This window comes from Euleptes europaea, chromosome 14 (assembly GCF_029931775.1).
Source record: "Euleptes europaea isolate rEulEur1 chromosome 14, rEulEur1.hap1, whole genome shotgun sequence".
NCBI lineage: Eukaryota > Metazoa > Chordata > Lepidosauria > Squamata > Sphaerodactylidae > Euleptes > Euleptes europaea.
Window position 1 is genome coordinate 27546534 of NC_079325.1, and position 19242 is coordinate 27565775.

The 19242-nt window shown below is 45.3% G+C and overlaps 1 protein-coding gene across 4 annotated transcripts in view; it reads right to left on the reverse strand.

The window, feature by feature from the left end:
* Positions 1–19242, reverse strand: part of FGFR1 (fibroblast growth factor receptor 1) — a 70954-nt gene that overhangs the window by 9964 nt on the left and 41748 nt on the right. The window contains exons 6-10 of one of the 4 annotated variants that reach the window (XM_056861022.1): positions 12490–12680; positions 9966–10110; positions 5815–6011; positions 3464–3609; positions 2034–2155 (exon numbers count right to left, since the gene is read on the reverse strand). In XM_056861022.1, the coding sequence (XP_056717000.1) occupies positions 2034–2155; positions 3464–3609; positions 5815–6011; positions 9966–10110; positions 12490–12680 (801 nt within the window). Of the gene's footprint in view, positions 1–2033; positions 2156–3463; positions 3610–5807; positions 6012–9965; positions 10111–11158; positions 11310–12489; positions 12681–19242 lie in introns of all 4 variants that reach the window. The other 3 variants (XM_056861021.1, XM_056861020.1, XM_056861019.1) reach the window with 3 other exon arrangements.

Sequence of the window (19242 nt, forward strand, 5' to 3'; positions counted from 1 at the left end):
AAGTGGCTCCTCCGACAATGGAACAGTCACTTAAGTTGGAAGAAGGCTCCTTAGGTTGGAGGACGGCTTCAGACTTGAGCCAAAGGGGAAGGTGGGGTATAAATATGTTAATTAATAAATCATAGCATCATAGAATCATAGAGTTGGAAGGGGTCATACAGGCCATCTAGTCCAACCCCTTGCTTAATGCAGGATCACCCTAGAGCATCCCTGACAAGTGCTTGTCCAGCCTCTGCTTAAAGACTGCCAGTGAGGGGGAGCTCACCACCTCCCTAGAGGGAGAACCTCCCTAGAGGTGGACTTTGTTCAGCAAACTGGTAGGATGGGGGTAGGAGCCACCTCAGTAACTGGAAGACCCTGTAACAAATCTGGCCCTTCCGCCGCCTGGCTCTGCAGGTGCCAACCTAGAGGTGAAGGTAATACGAAGAAAGCAGAGCTTATAGCCCCAACACTTGTTTACAGGCAATTTTAGTGGGACTGGTGTAGTAGTTCTACCTTTCCACCCTTTAATTCCCACTCAGAGCAGCCCTGCAGGAAAAATAGTTTGTGGCCACAAAACAAGAGAACTGGCAGCAAAGACTGCGGGAAGCTTCAGAGCCTATTCTCTCCATGACCTCATCCTTTAGAGAAGCTCTTGGCCAGCTGGCACGTACAAATGAATTTCTGCAGAAGACTGGAACAGTGGCAGTCAGACCAAGGTTGTCACCGTTTGTGACACCATTGTTGGCATCCTTTCTGGGAACGGGATAGACTCAGGAGAGCCAAAGGGTAAGAGAAGCCTTTAGGAGGCAGGTGCCCAACTAACTGCAGTGGATTAGAATGACGATTCCTAAGTGGTTTGATGGGCTATACAGGGGGGAGTGGGAGGTAGAGGAGAGACCTTGACAAAGTGTGCTTTCATAATTAAGCCAGCACCTTGGACACATACTCCTCTTTGTAACTTTAAAAATGGGAAGGTGCCTTATAAAGGTAAAGGTCCCCTGTGCAAGCACCGGGTCATTCCTGATCCATGGGGTGACGTCACATCCCGACGTTTCCAAGGCAGACTTTGTTTGCAGGGTGGTTTGCCAGTGCCTTCCCCAGTCAGCTTCTCTTTACCCCCAGCAAGCTGGGTACTCATTTGACCGACCTCGGAAGGATGGAAGGCTGAGTCAACCTTGAGCCGGCTACCTGAAACCAACTTCCGTTGGGATCGAACTTAGGTCGTGAGCAGAGCTTTTGACTGCAGTACTGCAGCTTAACACTCTGTGCCACGGGGCTCCTAGGTGCCTTATAGCACCCTCCAAACCTGGCAGTAACATCATTTTGAAGAAGGAAGGAAGGGCCCACCAGGATTTCTGGATGCCAGCTGTGCCGCAACCAGGAAGCAACCCTAACGGGGCTACCCTGCAATTACCCACTGTGCTGGGGCCAAGCTAAGAATATAACCATGCTTCAAGTAACTGAGCCTTTCATGCTGCAATGCTGACTCCAATCCCAAACTCACTGGGCATATTTACTGGGCAGCGCCTTCCACAGATTCCCCACACTCCATTCCCCTATTTATCATCCGTTGTCACCCTCACCACCACAAGAGGGGCTTGTAAACTATTAAACTTTGTGCAGAGTGTAAAATACACCTCCCAAAAGGTAAAACAGAGACAGTGGTGGGGTTTAAGTACAGTAAAAAAAATTACAGCAGTCAAAATGTATTGTAATTTTGTACATTATTTAAAAAAACAAAACAGTTATCTATGGTGCATTCCACCCTTCAGGAGCTTCATTTCGTGCAGGACAATTGCCTCTGTTTTGTGTAATGTTTCAACTGACAGGCTTACAAGTGAGGTTAAATCCCTCACCTCAGCCCCAAACTTACTAGGTCCCCTTGGGCAAGCCTATTCCTCTGCCTCAGCTCCTATATCCTGACCTATCTTATGCTGCTGTTGTAATGATTGCTGGGGTAATGGATGTGAAAGCACTTTGAATATTCAGAAATGAGATGGAAGAGGAGGAGAAGCCATATGAAAACAACCCCCACACCAGTTGTTACTCACACTTCAGCATCTTCACAGCTACTTTAGTCACACGGTTTGGCTTGTCCTTGTCCAGACCTATGGCCTCAGCCAGCACAACCTGTCCAAAGCAGCCTTCTCCCAACGGCTTGCCCAGGATCAGCCTAGAGGGAGGAGATTATAGTGTCACCTTTGCGAGTGTGCTAATTCGGTATTTCCACTTGGCAATCAGCAACATTTTGCTTAACTGTACAGCAGTTAGACTGTAGAGCTGTCACAGCTCTCTTTTACAGTTTCTGCTTGATCACATTAGCTATACACTTAACAGAAATCCCCTTACTATTCCCCTTGGAGAATGTTTGCATATAATTCTGGGTTCCCCAGTTTGCATCTGATCATCTATGTATGAGAAGGACTTCTTCCCTCAAAACACAGTGATTAGCGGTGGGAAATTACTGTGGGTTTAGGTTTGTTTAGCCTATAAAAGTAAAAATTTTGACTTGAAAAGTGGAGGCATTTATTTCGATAGTATATTTGTTGCACATTTTGTTTCTTGAAGCACCAAGCAAAAGTTTAGAACCAGACATGACGGATATTTCAGAAACCAATTTTAAACAAACCAGTGAGAAAGAAATGGTATCTCTAAGAAAACATTCCATAACTGTTTGTGTGTGCGTAAAGTGCCTTCAAGTCGCAGCCGACTTATGGCAACCCCTTTTTGGGGGTTTTCATGGCAGGAGACTAACATAGGTGGTTTGCCAGTGCCTTCCTCCGCACAGCAACCCTGGTATTCCTTGGTGGTCTCCCATCCAAATACTAACCAGGGCTGACCCTGCTTAGCTTCTGAGATCTGATGAGATCAGGCTAGCCTGGGCCATCCAGGTAGGGCCCATAAATGTTTAAGAGCATGTTAATACACTCCCAAGAGAATCATGGTAGAACTTGGCCAGGATTGTAATTTTAGCCTGCAGGTGAGGGACATTTAACTTAAATGTTCCTCTCTAAACCACTCTGGCACAGAAAAACTAGAGTGTCAGTGAGAAAGGTTCAATCATGCCTTCTTTCTGACTTCCTTTCTATATGCAGGGACTTTTTGACATAGGGAGCATTCAAATGTATAGCACTACCACCATCAGCCCCAAAGTGATACATTCCAGGAAAGTCTTAACCATGTAATTATTTATTTTATTCTACTGAATATATAAACTACATGTGACCCCTTGCTAAACTAAATGTGGCTCACTAGCCATCTCCAGAGAAAAAATTAGCTTGCTGATCCTCTCTCACAGAGAGAAATGGGTTTCTTGTTCCAACCTCTGCTTGTTCTAACAGGCACAGTGAAATGAAGGGAGGAATCCCAGGTCAGTGGACTCAACGCCTTCCCTTATTGCCATCCAGGTTCAAGGGCCAGTAAGTTGTTAGAAATGACATTGCCCAGTCAAACATGCCAAGGGTAAGGAGGAGATCATTACCTGTCTCTGGGAAGCTCCCAGCGAGGGTCTTCTGGCAGCTCGTACTCAGAGACACCCGCCAGCATTGGGGTCCCACTGGAGGAAAGCCGTGAGGGACGCACAAGCATCACTCCAGAGTTCATGGAGGAGCTCGAGTCAGCTGACACCTGCAGTGCAAGGAGGAAACAGTGGGGTTACCTTCGGCAAGGGACCCAAGACCAGGACCGGTTTTGCTCTGGGATAAGGAGGACAACTATCCAACTCCACAAACAATTTTTCTTTTTGGAAACTGGGTTCTTACTGCTGATGCAAACAAACTTGGCCTTGCAAAGTATTTTCCTGGGCCTATCCAGGCTGCAGAAAAGCATCTATTCCCTCATCCTATAGCTCAGCCACTGTAGAGGAATTCAGAAAGCTGCTGATATTCTATGATCTGTAACATGAAAGTTTGGTACTGGGCACTGCATTCGGCATCTTAAGAATTTCATACTTAAGAGAATTATTTAGTCCATATGGCTGCAGAGGTTCGGTTTGAAGACATATGGCCAATGCCTGTTAGAGGCAGGGCTATACAGAGTTTCCAGTGGGCAGCAGGAAAAATAAAAATATATGCAAACTTTATCTAAGCAGTTCCCTAACTCTTATATGGCATAGAAGTTTGGAATTGGTTTGGGGTTGGAATGATCATCTGGTCACAAAATTGGAATCTATCCAAAATCTTTTTTTTAAAGAGAATTCTAGCTTTACCCAGAGGCACCCCTGCAGCCTTGATGCGAACAGAACTCGGTGTGCCCTCAATTAGGGCCTTGTTAAGATTTTGGAGAAAGCAAAGCAATTACACCACCAATCTACACCGCAGGCAATGTCTTAAGAGAATGATGCAAAATGATGCTGTCCAGTTAGCCTGCTATAACAACATTCTGCATTGCTACTCCATATTGGATGACACGCAGGGCATCCCCATGGCAGATACCAACACTCATGATTGGGTGTTTAATCCAGTTTCAAACCATACCAATGGCTTTGCTAGCTGGATGTTACTCCCAAACGCCGTGGGCTTCTCATCTATACATTTGTGGAGCTGCAGTTCCAGAGGACTTATTGCACTATATTTTACTCTGTCCTCTTTACACAGAGCCCAAAACTAAATTTCTTACAATGCGTTTAAAAGACTTAAATCTCTTTTCAGGTTCAGAGAAGCTGCTCGTTTTCGTCTCAGGTGTTGATCCATTTGTTTCCTATAGAGTGCCACACTTTGCCTTAGCAGCCAAGAAAATTCGGGCTAAAGCTGTATTTAATAAGGGCATTTAACGTTTCTAATGACTAGCGTTTTTTGGTCAGACTGCTTTCATGTTATCATTTATGATTCGGTTTAATAAGCCAGATTGTACTGGCCTTTGACTGCAAACAATAAACTTTATCGCATCGTATCTGCAAAGTGCTTAATTTGCAATTACTTATGCAGGTGACAGAATTCAGTCCACTCCCCCCCCAGCGCAGCACATTAAAGCACGTCACCCATTCAAAAGGATATGTAAACAATTATGGCAACAATGATAACAATCCCTGTGCAAGGGATGGCCATAGCTCCTGCTGCCCAAACCTTAACACAATGCTAAGGAGCCTGCTTTGACCTCTTTCCCCTGCTCCCACATCCAGTGAGATGTCCCAGCTGCCACTGCTTCCATCTTCCACCCACTCTGATGACCCCTCTCCCTTCTGCCAGCAACCACTGCTGCCTCCTCTTCCTCCTCGGTTCTGTTTCATTCTCCTGGGCTGCTTTGGTTCCCAACATGGTTGAGAGAAAGGATCAGCAAGGGCAAACTTGTGGCGTGTCCACAGTTCGCATGAACACCCAATTCCAATTTGTTTCTCTTCTTTTAAGTCTTCCAGAGCCAAATCAAGCGCCTGGGAGGCAAAGCAGGACCCTGCAGCCTCTTCATGTTGTTTTTTGTCACAAAAATTACATTAATGTTCTACCGTTGTGTGCTACCATTGTGTTCTGCCTCTGCAAGCAGAACAGCGCTAAACTCATTTTCATTTCTGCTCCTGCATCGGATCCACCCCATCATGCAGGGTGTCGGAGGGGGTCTGCATTCATTTTGCTGGGGCACTAGCCATGGAGGCCTGCTTTAGCCTACCCTGGAGTGTCAGAGACCAGAGTCTGCCCATATCTAATCAATGGTGACATCGTCACCATTAAAAAAAAAAAAAACTTCCCATGTCCCTGACATGCTCCTCTTTCCACACATAGAAAGCATGCTAAGTGCTGCAAATCTATATTCAGCAAGCCTGGCTAAGCATGCAGGGAAGACTCTCCAGAGGGAAGGGCTAAGGGCATGCAGTCAAACCCCCTATCTACTTTCTGTTACCTGTCTGCGCAGGGGGATGCTCTTGGCCAGCTTGTGCACAGCCAGCTGGCTGTTGAAGTCGGTCTTCTTCGTGGTGCTCTTCATCTTGTACAGGATGACGGTGACGATCATGCAGGAGATGAGGAAGCCCCCCGTGCAGTAAATTATGATTTCCAGATACAGAGGGGAGGTCATCATAGCAGGCTTGTCGTCGATATCTGAACCAGTGTGAGGAAGGCATTAGTGCACCAAGGCTCCCAAAGGCAGCAATTTAACAACTAGATGGGCAAAGAGCAAGAGGAGGGGGAGAAGCTTTGCACCTAGGAGAAGACAGGAGAACTCTTATTCTCCCTCTGTGTTAAAAGGTTTCATCTGCCCTGTTTCTCTGGAAAGTAGATGTATATTTGGGTTGTTCTCCCAAATATATATATATATAAAAGTGATGCACAGGTGGACTGAATGGCTTCTCCAAAACAAAGCCAAGTGGAGGAAGTACCCTTGGCTTATATAGAGGGAGATCTGAGAAAAGGGCCACTTGCTCTGAATATTTCCTTGTTCTTTGTATGCAAGCCTAAAGGTTCTGTGTAGATGCAGGAGTAACCTGCGGAGCTGCCTTCCCCTAGCAAGGCAGGAGAAAAACTGGAAGCAGAGGGCGATTCCAGCCAGGTAACAGGAAGCAGGGTAAAAGATTAATTACTTCCTGCCTACCCTTGCACTAGGAAGAGGAATCACCCGTCTGTTCCAAGATGCCCTCTGACTCAGAGTGAGAACCCAAAGGGACCCACTACCTAATGGCTTTGCTAGTCCAGCACCTCGTACCCCCTCCTTATTCCAGACCCTAGCTCTAAATTGCACAACAAGAACAAAGTCCCAGAATTTCAGATTAAAAGAAAAACTGCATTGGGGGGGGGGGGGAACCCAAGCCTCCAACAGAGGGCAAGGTTGCTCGGTGACACTTTGCCTGCTGGCTTTCCCAGACTTTCTATCATAACACTGCATAATGTCCTTAAGATATTTCACCACATTAAATCCAAACCTAATCCAGTTGGGTGCTGGAAGGAGAACCAGTATGGACTTTATCCAGAAATTCTAGTTAACAGAGAAAAATAGATGTTGCAGCAATAAGACAAACTGCGCTCATAGAATCATCTACAGTGGATGCAATTACAAAGGCCAGAAAAACAATGTGCTGTGTGGAAAAGATGCCAAAAGACAGGGGTTGTGTGTATTACTTAGGACAGAGTGGCAACTGAGTGGGAATGTACCCCCAAAAAAAGAGGAGTGTTCAGTTATAGATGACTCAAATTTCAATTTGTTGACGACTCCCCACCCTTCTTTTTGGAATGACCACGCTGGGGTGGGGCCACATTGCTGGAGCCAATCTAGAACCATATTGGCAACGCCGACAAAAACATGCTTCAAAGCCTATCATTTTCTATTACCAGCTTTGTCCTAATTTCTTTTTGCAGGCTTTGCTGAGAAATCCTGAGCAATGTGTTTGACCAAAATGGCGGCAAGCACCTTGCCTGGGGCTCTACTTGTTGTACTTGCAGCTTTATGCTTGCTTACATAGAAAACAGTCAGTCAGAAAGCTGGCATCACGGCCAGAAACGTTTAGTGACCGTGTTATTCTTGAGTCTGGAGAGGATACTGTAGTCAAAATGAAAAAAACAAACCAACCAACCGTGTTTCCCCACCCCACCATTGTTCTCCCCAACCCTGCCCCTCCAAGAAAAGACAGTAAGAAGCGATTGACATTGCAGGATGACCAGAAAGAAACTAGCACCATCTTAATCTGTTCAGATTGCAGGACTCTGAACAGGTACAGGCTCGACAAAGGACAGAAGAAGTTGACAGCACTGAAAGTTTTCTCTCGTATGTGCAAGACTCACACCCACTGGCACACAATCCAAAAACTTTCTGACGTCTTATCAGTGGTTGATGGCTGAAATATAAATTCAGCATCAACCAAGGAGAGCTGAGAAGGAGCCCTCAGAGCATGCAACACATAATCTAAGAGAAAGAGAAAAAAGCAGTAGCGATAGCAGAATTTTCTACTTGGCAATTGCAGGTTCCATTCCCCTCCAGGGCAAGGCCGTGGAGAAACAAATATAGGAAAACTAGCCAATGGATCTCTGGGAGCTATTTTCTATGCTCAGGGTGAGGCAAGATGGGACCGGAAATCAGTGCCCCGTTTCCTTACGTGCAGAAGAGGCTGAAGAGCCCCACTATGAATGGGACAGCCAGTATGTTATAGTGGCTAGAGACCCAGGTTCGAATTCCCACTGTGACATGGAAGCTCTCTAGATGGCCTTGGGCCAGTAACTCACTCTGTAAGCCTAACTTACCTCACAGGGTTGTTGCTACAAGGATAAAATGGAGGAGGGGTGAATGATGTGGTAATCCTCTTTGGGTCCAAATGGAGTATAAGTAAATAAATACTATCAGTCCAAGTTCTCAAGGGCTGAGCATGCATAGTTTACCTCTTGCTTGTGGCAGCCAATTGTGCTGACCTCTAGGCAGACGTAAAACAAAAACACCACAAATACCTGTAAGCGGCATCTAAAGGAAATTCACTAGACCAGAAGGCAAAGTACTTAGACTGAAAGCCAGCAAACAGGCAGGTTTTATTTTTAAATTTTGTACCTTGCAATTTTAGGTGTTTTAATAAACTGTTATCTATCCAGGTATGTTCAAGAATGACTAAAGTCTGCTTTTTATTATGATGTCTTGATAGTAAGGCAGCTAACCCTGGGGCACATACCCTGAGACCTTCATCACATCAAGGTTCTCATGTCAAGAACCAATTTTAAAACTTTTTTGCAGGTATTAATGTGTGTGTATGCATGTAACAAAAAAAAAGCTGTGTTTTCTATGGGAAAAACTGGGAAATGGGAACTGCACCCCCAATTCCTAGCACTGTCAACCAGTGGCGGACTGGCCAGGGTGTCAGCTTGCCCAATGGCAAGTGGGCCCTGTGGGCCCCTGATAAAGCGGGCCCCCTTAAACATTAGACAATATGTTAAAAACGTTAATGGCCTTTTGTGTGTGTGCGTAAAGTGCCTTCAAGTCGCAGCCAACTCATGGCGACCCCTTTTGGGGTTTTCATGGCAAGAGTCTAACAGAGGTGGTTTGCCAGTGCCTTCCTCTGCACAGCAACCCTGGTATTCCTTGGTGGTCTCCCATCCAAATACTAACCAGGGCTGACCCTGCTTAGCTTCTGAGATCTAACAAGATCAGGCTAGCCTGGGCCATCCAGGTCAGGGCAATGGCCTTTTAGTAGGTTGAAAATATAATAGAAATTCCAATACTATTACTGTATGGAACTAAACTTTTAACTGTACCTTTTTCCCCCATGTATTTTTTGAAAAAATTATTTATTTCTTATAAAAATTAAATGATAGCCTTATAGTTGTTGGTGGGCCTCCTTTGTCTCCTGGCAATCAATATTTTTAAACCCAGTCCGCCACTGCCGTCAACCAACTTGTTTGTGAAGTACACAGCTACTCCTTTCCACACTGATTGCAGCCTATTCCAGTTCTATGACCCAGTTTTAAACATCTGCACCATCTGGGTTGGGGATGTGGGGAAGACCTTGTCGATAAGAGCAGCCATCTCTCCGAAATGGGGATATTCAGTCCTGCTTACTCTGTTGCTCTGTCACTAGTATAGGGGTCTGTGCTTCCGCCATAATGCATATTACCTCTGCCTCTTGGGGCTGCATTTTTTAGCCTTTTCCCTGCGTGGTGCCCCCTCAACAGGAAAAGAGGCTGACATTGCTGAAGAGAATGAAACCTGCCTATTGAAAAGCATGGGATCAAACTCCTGCTTAATTAAGAAATTCAAAATGCCTTGCTTTACAAGAGCCACTGGGTATGCAGATGGACTGCCCAAATTTGGTAGAGGAAGAAAAGTGACCAACCAAAAAAGATTGCTCACTATAAAAGGTTCCTACTCTGAATCTGGCCTGGTATAATCAGGGACGTTTCAGCTACATAAATGCCAATTAGAGTTGTTGCAAACGGAGTTCCCTTTTCTAGCAGGGAACTGCTTTGTGGAGACCCCCTTCCCTTCTCTGAAGAGGGCTGGGCTCTCGCAAAACACAGCATACGCATCACCAGACCTAGAGAGGACAGCAAGGAGAAAGAGAAAGGAACAGAACCAGTATATACCTTCCAGAACTGTCAACCATGCAGAGTGGTGGGAGATCCCAATAGAATTACCCGCCAAACATGTATACTGCCCTGCATCCTCAAACGAGACATTCCTTAAGTGAAGGACTTCCATTTCTTTGTCTGTTGTGTTAACACCAGCAGTCTAGAAAGGGGAAAAAATGGAAGCAAATAGGACCAGCAAACGTAAGACCCTTTAGGAACCAAGGTGCAGGAGGAGGATGGAAGGGGAAACGACATGCCCCGAGACCTCCTAAAGGAGCGCAGACACCACTGCAGATCTATTATTACAAAGAGCCTTAGGACAACCTCCGATCCAGGCTGGCCTAAAGAGGCAATGTTAAAAATCAACAACCCTTCACCAAACTGAATTTCCCTGCCCATCTGAACATGCTGGTGATGGGCCACATGGAAAAACTGACTTCATGGAGGAGGGCCAGCTTAGTTTCATAGGAAGGGAATGGGTAAAGCGATGGGTAGGATGGGAAGAGAAGAGAAAAAGGGTCTGAGTATACAACTGACATGCAAGGAGGAGTGGAAGAGAGTTTGCGCCTTTTCTAAATGGGGCCTGCTTGTAACAGGGAAAAGCAAGAGTCGCTGCATTTCCCCCCTTTCTCTCTACAAAGAACAGCAAGCCAAAATCAGCTGTGCAACAATTAGGGTTGGAAAGTTTTAATGCATTTAATTGGCAGAATAACTAATCAGCAATGGCCAATTTTCAATTGGTGGGGTTCCACATTAAAGTCACAAATAGGCAACCAATAGTGAGATTTTGGCAGCATGCAAACGCATTTAATAGATTTAATTTTTTGTAAATCAAATGATTGAAGAACTATTTGATTGGTTAATTATCTGAATTAATTATTTGATTGGTTGACCACCCTGGCAAGAACAGAAGTTGGTGCAATGGTCCCCCAGCTTGATGCTCCAGGAGGAGGATTTGGGGGAGTTTCCCAATTGGAGTTTAATTAATACAGCAGGAAAGTAAAGAAAGGCTAAATGCTCTATCAGGAGGAAAGGAACAGGAGGGCACAAAACTGAGCTGACCGGCCCCTTCCGAGGGTTTTTCCATGGCTTACGGCACCAGAAACAGAGCAGAAACAGGAGAGCCACAAGAGTTTGGTTTTTTTCCACCACTAAAAGGACTGGACTGTCCAAGCAAGAACCCCCAAAGTGGCGTTCTTCCCGTTTACCTGCAGCCATGGGTCTGGTGACGGTGAGCCACGCAGACTGGTTAGCCTCACCAATATAATTGGAAACCTTACAAACATACTCCCCGCTTTCAGCCTCTGTCACATTATACAGGGTCAGCACCTCCGCATCGGAGCTATTAATTCCTGAATGCTAGAACAGACCAACAACATAGGAGTCACTCGGTGGTGAGCAGATGGGCATCAGAGCTCCGAGATCAACAACAACAACACAATCACATTTAACATTCCCTGTGAATTTAACCCAAAAGCAAGGGGGCACACCCAACTTGGAGACCCATTTTCTGCAATCCATGCAGGGGCAAGGATTGCTCCCTCCTGTCCTGCTCACAATATTGTTGGTACTAAACGACCAGAGGGACCTGTTTAACTGCTCTTTGGCAGGGTTACATTCATGAGATGCTGCTTCTCTAGGAGAAGCTAAAAAAATGGTTGCACCTCACCCTATCACGCTGCTTTAAAAAAATTCATTTTGTCAATTCTGGGCACATATAAAAGCACTATATCCGATCCGTAGCATGCAATAACACATATCTAAAACAAGCTGTTATTTTTTTTAAAAAAATGACAACCCATTACTTTTCCCACCATTCATCTTCTATTAATTTTTCATCTTTGTCACAAATTTCCTTGTGTTTATAGTACTTTGTATTTATCTTATTTTATAGTACCGTTTTGGTGTCATTCTAAGCACTTGATAAAAGGCTGCCATTGTTGAGTCAAGTTCTCTCTTGATTGCCTCCCATTTATTAATCTGAAGTTATCCCCCCTTGCTTCCGGCACAATTACATTTGCTCTGCTTAATGCTTAGAAGTCATTTCTGTGCCATCGGCTCCTTTCTGGCCATACCTCCACTCAGAAGGGCGGGGGGAGAGAGAGAGCTGCAGGCTTGCACAACTACATGCAAATGGGCCAAAGGCATCCTAACAGCTTTGGATGGCCACTGGTCAGGTACTTGACAATCCTCAATTTTGCTTCAAAGAATGGTGACAGAGTCTGACTTACTGGGTGACAAATTACATATGCCAGGTGGTGCACAATTACTTTGGTAACAATTATAGAGATAGGAGCTGTCTATTCAATTCACTTTCCCACAGTATAGTAGTAACAGGGGGTGGGAGACCCTGTAAATTGCAGACTTTAGGTGACTGGAGTTTGTCCGGCTGATCAAGCAGATCCGTTTAATTGGAAAAAGATTTCTGCCTTGTCCCAAACAGAGTGGTCTTGTCCCTAGCATATACTTTGTTCCCAAGACTGAAGAAACTGAGTTCCATCTTAACAACAAATGTACAAGACAAGACAAGTCCTTTCACCTTCAAAACCTGCACATAAGGCAAACTACTCGGCCCAATTCGACTTCCATTGATCTCAATGTGCTTCAACCACTGGATGTGGGGCTGAGGATCGCTGTAGACTTTGCAAACAAATTCCACATTGCTACCCAGGGAGACTGTCTTGTTAGCCGGGAGCCCTGCTTGTAGGATAGGGCGGTGCGGTGACCTCTCTGAAAGAGACACGGGAGAGAATGGCGTCAGACAGGCTGCTTGCCTTCAATGCGCTTCGAATATTTATTACAATTTGTTTAGTTTAAAACATTTATACCATTTTCTCTCAACCATTTATTGTTCTGGAAGGGGCCTACAGAATCCAAAAATAAGAAGATCGATAAAAACACATCATAAAACAACAACACAAAGAACTGTAAAATTTAAAACCAGGAGAGTCCTTAAAAAAAATCTCCAAACCCATTTTAAAACATACACACAAGTTATAAGATTAATTAAAAGCTGCAGAACTCACAATGAACACATGATGCTGCCTTATACTGAATCAGACCTTTGGTCCATCGAAGTCAGTATTGTCTACTCAGACCAGCAGCAGCTCTCCAGGGTTTCCCATCACCTACTTGCCTGCTCCCTTTAACTGGAGATGCCGGGGATTGAACCTGGGACCTTCTGCATGCCAAGCAGATGCTCTACCACTTAGCCACAGCCTCTCTCCCAAAAAAAACCCTTGCAAGCAGTAACAACCGAAAGGAGGAACATCTCTTAAAACTAGCTCAGTTAAAAAATGGACAGCATTAAAATGACTAATATACAAGTCAGGAAAGAACCACATCATCAGCAAAACAAACAAAAGACCAGTTCAAAAAAGTGCATGTATTAGTCACAAACAAACAAACTTTAACCTAGTGCTGAAAAGTAAGCACCCCACAGATGGCTGTAGGAATAGCATTCCATAATGGGGGTGCCAAGACTGAGAAGGCCCTGTCTTTAACCTTCATTTCTAGCCAGCCAGTAAGCATGTCTGAAGGGGAGAGCATGTTGCAGCTGTAATTGGCGTTCTGCCTAGCAAACAGAGATCTGAGTGGTGGTGAGATGTACATTATTTAGTCCAGGGTCAGGGAACCCAAATGCCCAGGCCTCACCAAACAGAACCATATTAGCCTGCGAAGCTCTGCGATTGTCCTCTGACCTTACCCAGCAGTATGGCAGCATCTTTGTAGTTCTCAGGCGAGGTGATGTTTGCATGGAAAGGAGCTATGGCAGCAGCACCTCTGATGTGAGTTTGGGTTCCAATATTAACTCAATGGTCATGAGGCCAAGCTCAAAAGGGGGCAATAAGCAATCTCAACAAGCCTGTATACACAGGCTAGACAAACACAGCATTTGTTCAAGATCCTGGAAAAATTCAGTCTCAAGAAACAGGGCCAAACGCATTTTACCGACGTGGTTCCTCCTTTGCCCCATCCAGAGAGCTGAGAGGCAATCAAGTGAACATTAATAACTAGTCAGGTGCAGATCAGAAGTTGAGCACAACTCCACAGAGACAAAGAGAATTAAGCAAGCTGGCACGGAAACGAAAGCCCCACAGCCGCCGGCAACCCCTCCCATCTTCACTTGTGATGTGACAAAGCAGGGATTAAGAAGTTATTTTTTTCCCTTCATTGCAAGAGGCTGGAGCCAAGAGGGGTTTTTCCCCCCCCATCCCAGTCGCTTATTAAAAATGTGAAGGGAATGCTTCCTCTTCTAATCCCTCTTGCTAAGGATTCTTGATGAGTGCCCCCCCCCCGTAAAATCATATTCCACTAAAATAATATTCCACTTCCTGAAATAAATATTACAGGACTGCTGCTTCCTCTGCCAAGAGCTCCCATTGATTCTTCCCAAAATTCTCCTTGAATTAGAGAGCAAACTTTCTGCAGCGCACTTTGCAGCTTTCCCAAACCAGCCAGGAGCAAACCTTGCCATGTTTCCGGTCGCCCCTCATGGCTGCCGGAGAGGTCTAGTTAGAGGGGCTGAGGTGGAGACTGCCGCTGAAGTTAGAAAGAGGCCAAAGACCTAAAGCCGCACCCTTGTATTCCACATGAATTAACTTGCCAGATCTCCTGACATGTCATTTTGGAGCATGTCATGCTCCAAAAAAGAGTCACTGGGCTGTGTGTGAAATATGAATTGGGGCCAAAGTGTCAGGGGGAGGATTAACTCTTCCCCTTCATAGTGTTACCCTTAAAAAAATGGCCACTCATCTGGGGTTGCCAGCTCTGGGTTGGGAATTACCTGAAGATTTTGGGGGCGGAGCCTGAGGTGGGCGGGGTTTGGGGAGGGACTTCAATCCCATAGAGTCCAATTACCAAAGAGGCCATTTTCTCCAGGTGAACTGATTTCTATCGGCTGGAGATCAGTTGTAATAGCAGGAGATCTCCAGCCACCACCTGGAGGTTAAGCAAATCAAAAACAAAGGGCACCTCCGTGCCTTTACCGACAAGGTTTGGAAATTAGCACGGGAATTTGGTACAAAAATTCACATAAACAGGTTGCAAAATAGCAAGTGTATAATAAGTGATAAAGCTAGAAAAGACAAGACAAGTGTATAACATGAAAACTTAACAACTAAGTAGCTAAATATAAACAAATTTACAGGTAAGTATGGAAATGTCTTGTGGTATATATCTGGAGGTAAAAGTCCTCTTCTGAATTTCAACGACAGTCAGTTCCACAGGCTATCCAGCATAGGTATAAATCCAAGAAAATGGGGGACGGGCGTTTCACATGAGTTTCTTCAGCCCCATAGTATATCATCCATTTTGTAGTAAATCAATTACATAGAAAAATAGTCTTTTTCAATTCAACATTCTGCAGCAGTGATGTCAACAGGTTCCCAATGGGATACAAGTATGGCCAAGTTTAAAGCACTAAGTTTAAAGCAGTCCTGGAAGGGAGAAGTCAGGGAAATAGTGCACACACTGGAATAGAGGAGAGTTTGTTTATTAATACTCTGCTTTTCTCCCCATCAGGACCCAAAGCAGTTTACAGCTTCATTCTTCGCTCTTCCATTTTATCCTCACAACAACAACCCTGTGAAGTAGGATAGGCTGACAGAATGCAGCTGGCCCAAAGTAACCCAGCAAACTTCCATGGCAGAGTGGGGATTCAAACTTGAGTCCACACTAGGCTTGCCAACCTCCAGGTGGTAGCTGGAGATCTCCCACTGTTACAACTGATCTCCAGGCAACAGAGATCAGTTCACCTAGAGAAAATGACCACTCTGGAAATTGGAGTCTGTGGAATTATACCACACTGAAGTCCCTCCCCTCCCCAAACCCCACCCACCTCAGGCCCCACCCCCCAAAATCTCCAGGTATTTCCCAACCCAGAGCTGGCAACCCTAGCCAACACAATCAAACCACTACATCACGCTGCCTTAACCCCTGCCCTTCCAAAGTCCTGCGCCATATCCCACCCTCCACCTGTTCCTGGAACAGCTAAAATCACATGTTGAGCGATCCAGTCATGGATTGCAGCATTATGTGTAGCTTGGCCCTATCATTCAATAGTCCCTTATTGCAATCCCTTGGGACCTAAGCATGCCACACACACACACAAAGGTGCAAAAAGTCATTCGTCCTTTGACCATCCTATGAGTATATGCTGCAGTGGTTAAAAAGGCACCAAGGAATAGTTATTCTGCACTAAGGGATCTGGAGCATATAACACTAGCTGCCTCCTTTTCCATGTTTCTTCTAAAGAAACCAAAGCCACCTGGGCTCAGCTGACCCGGGTGACAGTTCGACAAGGGGACTGCAGAAGGTTCTGAGCAGTTTTAACTCCATTTGACCCAGAAAAAATCCGGGTCAGTAACAGCCAATAGGAATGAATGGACTACTCACTGCTCCCTATAGCTTACCAAACGCTCCTGGGATTTCCATTGTTTCTTCAGCAGCTGAGTTACAATACCCTTAAAAGGCAGCTCTGACACTTGGAATGGAATTGGGGTCTAGAGAAGGAAGCAGGCGGCAGCTGTGTGTGTGTGTGTGTGTGTGTGTGTGTGTGAGGGAAATAAGTACTGAACCACAACAAGTTAACGCAAAACAGCAGATGAGGTGGTAGAGCTGCTCCTGGACTGAACCACTTCAGGCTGGTGGTGCAGTAATCATTTAACAATTTGAAAGCTTGGTATAGAAACGCCTTCATAATAGAAAATGAGATGTTGGGAAAGTCTAGCCTAGCCTTCTACTTGACATACTGTTTTCTATCGAGCAGAGAATTTGTTTCCCCATTGAAAAACGAGGGAAGCGCTGCTCTCAAAGGCCTGTCAGGATAAGCCTGGGTCCAGCCATACCCTGATCCAGACTTATATTGTGAGTTCTCCACTTGAGGGTTTCCTGTATTTCATGCGACGGTTGCTGGCAGAAAAGGCCCTGAAGCGTGACAGGCAAAAGGTACTGCTCCACTGACCACGCAACAGCAGAAGGCCAAGCTCCTAGTCTTTATCGTTTAGGAACCTTACATGACCACTATGGTCATCTTTGGAGGCCCTGCTTCAGGTACCTCCATCATCTGAGGATAGATAAGTGTCAACTTCAGAATGGTCCTTCCTTCCAGTTGTGGCACAGAATTATAGAACTCCCTCCCCAAAGAGATTCATTTGTCCCTCTCTACCATTGGCCTTTTATGCATGGCCTGTTTCCGCTGGATCTGCTGCTCTATAATTGCACAGTATTTGCAACTGAATTCTCAAAACGCTATATACAGGTGCTTCCCACCCACCCCAAGAAATTCCAGGAGTACCTTGTGCTCAATTATGCATCCCTAGTGAAAATGCGGGGCTTCTGAACCACGCATGAGTCCCTCCCCCCTGAAAACGCTGCTTTGTAATTGGTTGTAGTGTATTTTTGTAACATACGTCACCAGCCCCCGCCAGCTCCGCAGCAAGATTCTTTCATTTCATCTGAACCGAGTGGCCATTTTACAGCCAAAGCAAAAAAGGGTCCAGACAATCCCCCCCACCAATTTGTTTCTGGCTATCCCAATGAAGGGGTCATAAGAACATAAAAACACTCACACAGTCATTTCTTGGCAGGATGGAATAGAGCCGGGCTGATTTGCCAGTGTCCAGCTCTGTTCCATCTGCCGAGAACTGAAACTGACCCACGTTTGCTGTGAAACTGACTAAACAAGCAGCCTCCTAGCTTGTTTGCGCTTATTTCAGCATTTTGTCAACTGTTTGATCTGAAACTGACCAAATATGCAGCCTGGTATTCCAGCATTATTCTCTCGCTGGTGCACTCGGTAATGGCTTCAAGGGGAGGAGTTGGATGAGTGGGGACAGACACGTGGGAGGGAGAAGCAAGAATGGTGGTGGGGAGAAAAACCTAAAGTGACAAGCGTGCACAGGACCAGCTTTCGATTTGGGATCGAGGCAGACTTTAAACTCATCCTGAAAACATGGGGAAAACGTGAGGGGAGAGCAAGGCGACTTCTGAAGGTCAGAAAATACATGCAAAATTAAAATGAAGCCCGGAAGTAGTCGGGGTGTGTGTGACTACGACAGGAAAAACCCATGCAACAAATGCCCTTAATGGCTGTAGCTAGGCAACCGCAACAGTAATTTCTAACCTTCAAACCTTGGTTTCTGTCAGTAAAAGGCTGTGAGAGGGGGCAGTGCCTTTTCCAGGAACTTTCCCAGTCCCTTTAAGAAAGAACTCAATGGGGCCAGGCAAAGCAGCAACCCCCAGGTGACTTGGTACACAAAGCTTGCAAGACTTACTTGCATGGGTGATTGCTACTCTTCAACAGCAGCCACCCCACAAAAGCCAATGTGGTGTGGAGGCCAGAATTTTTCAGGCTAGGATCTGGGAGACTCAGGTGCGAATTCCCACTCTGCCATGGAAGCTCACAGGGTGACCTTGGAACGGTCCCATTCCTCTCAGCCTAATTTGCCTCATAGGGTTGTTGTGAAGATAAAAAGGAGGAGAGGAGAATGACGTAAGCTGCTTTAGGTCCCCATAGTGGGAAAAAGCCGGGCATTTATTTTATTTATTTATTTTTATTTTATTAGATTTTTATCCTGCTCTTTCCCGACAGTCTCCTTGGGGCTATTCTGGCTGTTTTAGCGCTGACGTCTTGAAAGATTTCAATCTCATTGTTATTATTTAAGGCTGTTCTTGTAATAACGTTGTGAACTGGTTGTTGTATTACTCACAGTTGTGATTTATATATGTTTACCTGCTATTGGACCACACGTTTGTGGGATATGGATGTATGACTGACCTGAGATAATATGAGTTGTTGAAGATATTGACTGATTGTCAAAATTTGCATAATATTTTTGTATTAATATATGAATTGGGTATTTTGAGTACCCAGCTTGCTGGGGGTAAAGGGAAGATGACTGGGGAAGGCACTGGCAAACCACCCCGCAAACAAAGTCTGCCTAGTAAACGTCGGGATGTGACATCACCCCATGGGTCAGGAATGACCTGGTGCTTGCACAGGGGACCTTTACCTTTACCTTATGCTTATTTACGTTTTTTGCCTACATTGGGCATAGGAGTGTAGTTTTGAGTACTTTCCCGACTGAGGTCAGGCTCAGGGCGGCTCACGTCCAACAATATTCCAGTTGAAACAATATCAGAATAATAAATAGCTACAAATTAAAGCCTACGATATCCCAAAATTAACCAGCTTAAAACCCAAAATCCAGATGGTGCTTACACATCAGTACTGATGACTTGCAGTCAGGTGAGAAGGTGAGGCAGGCTGCAATAAGATGGAGTGGGATGC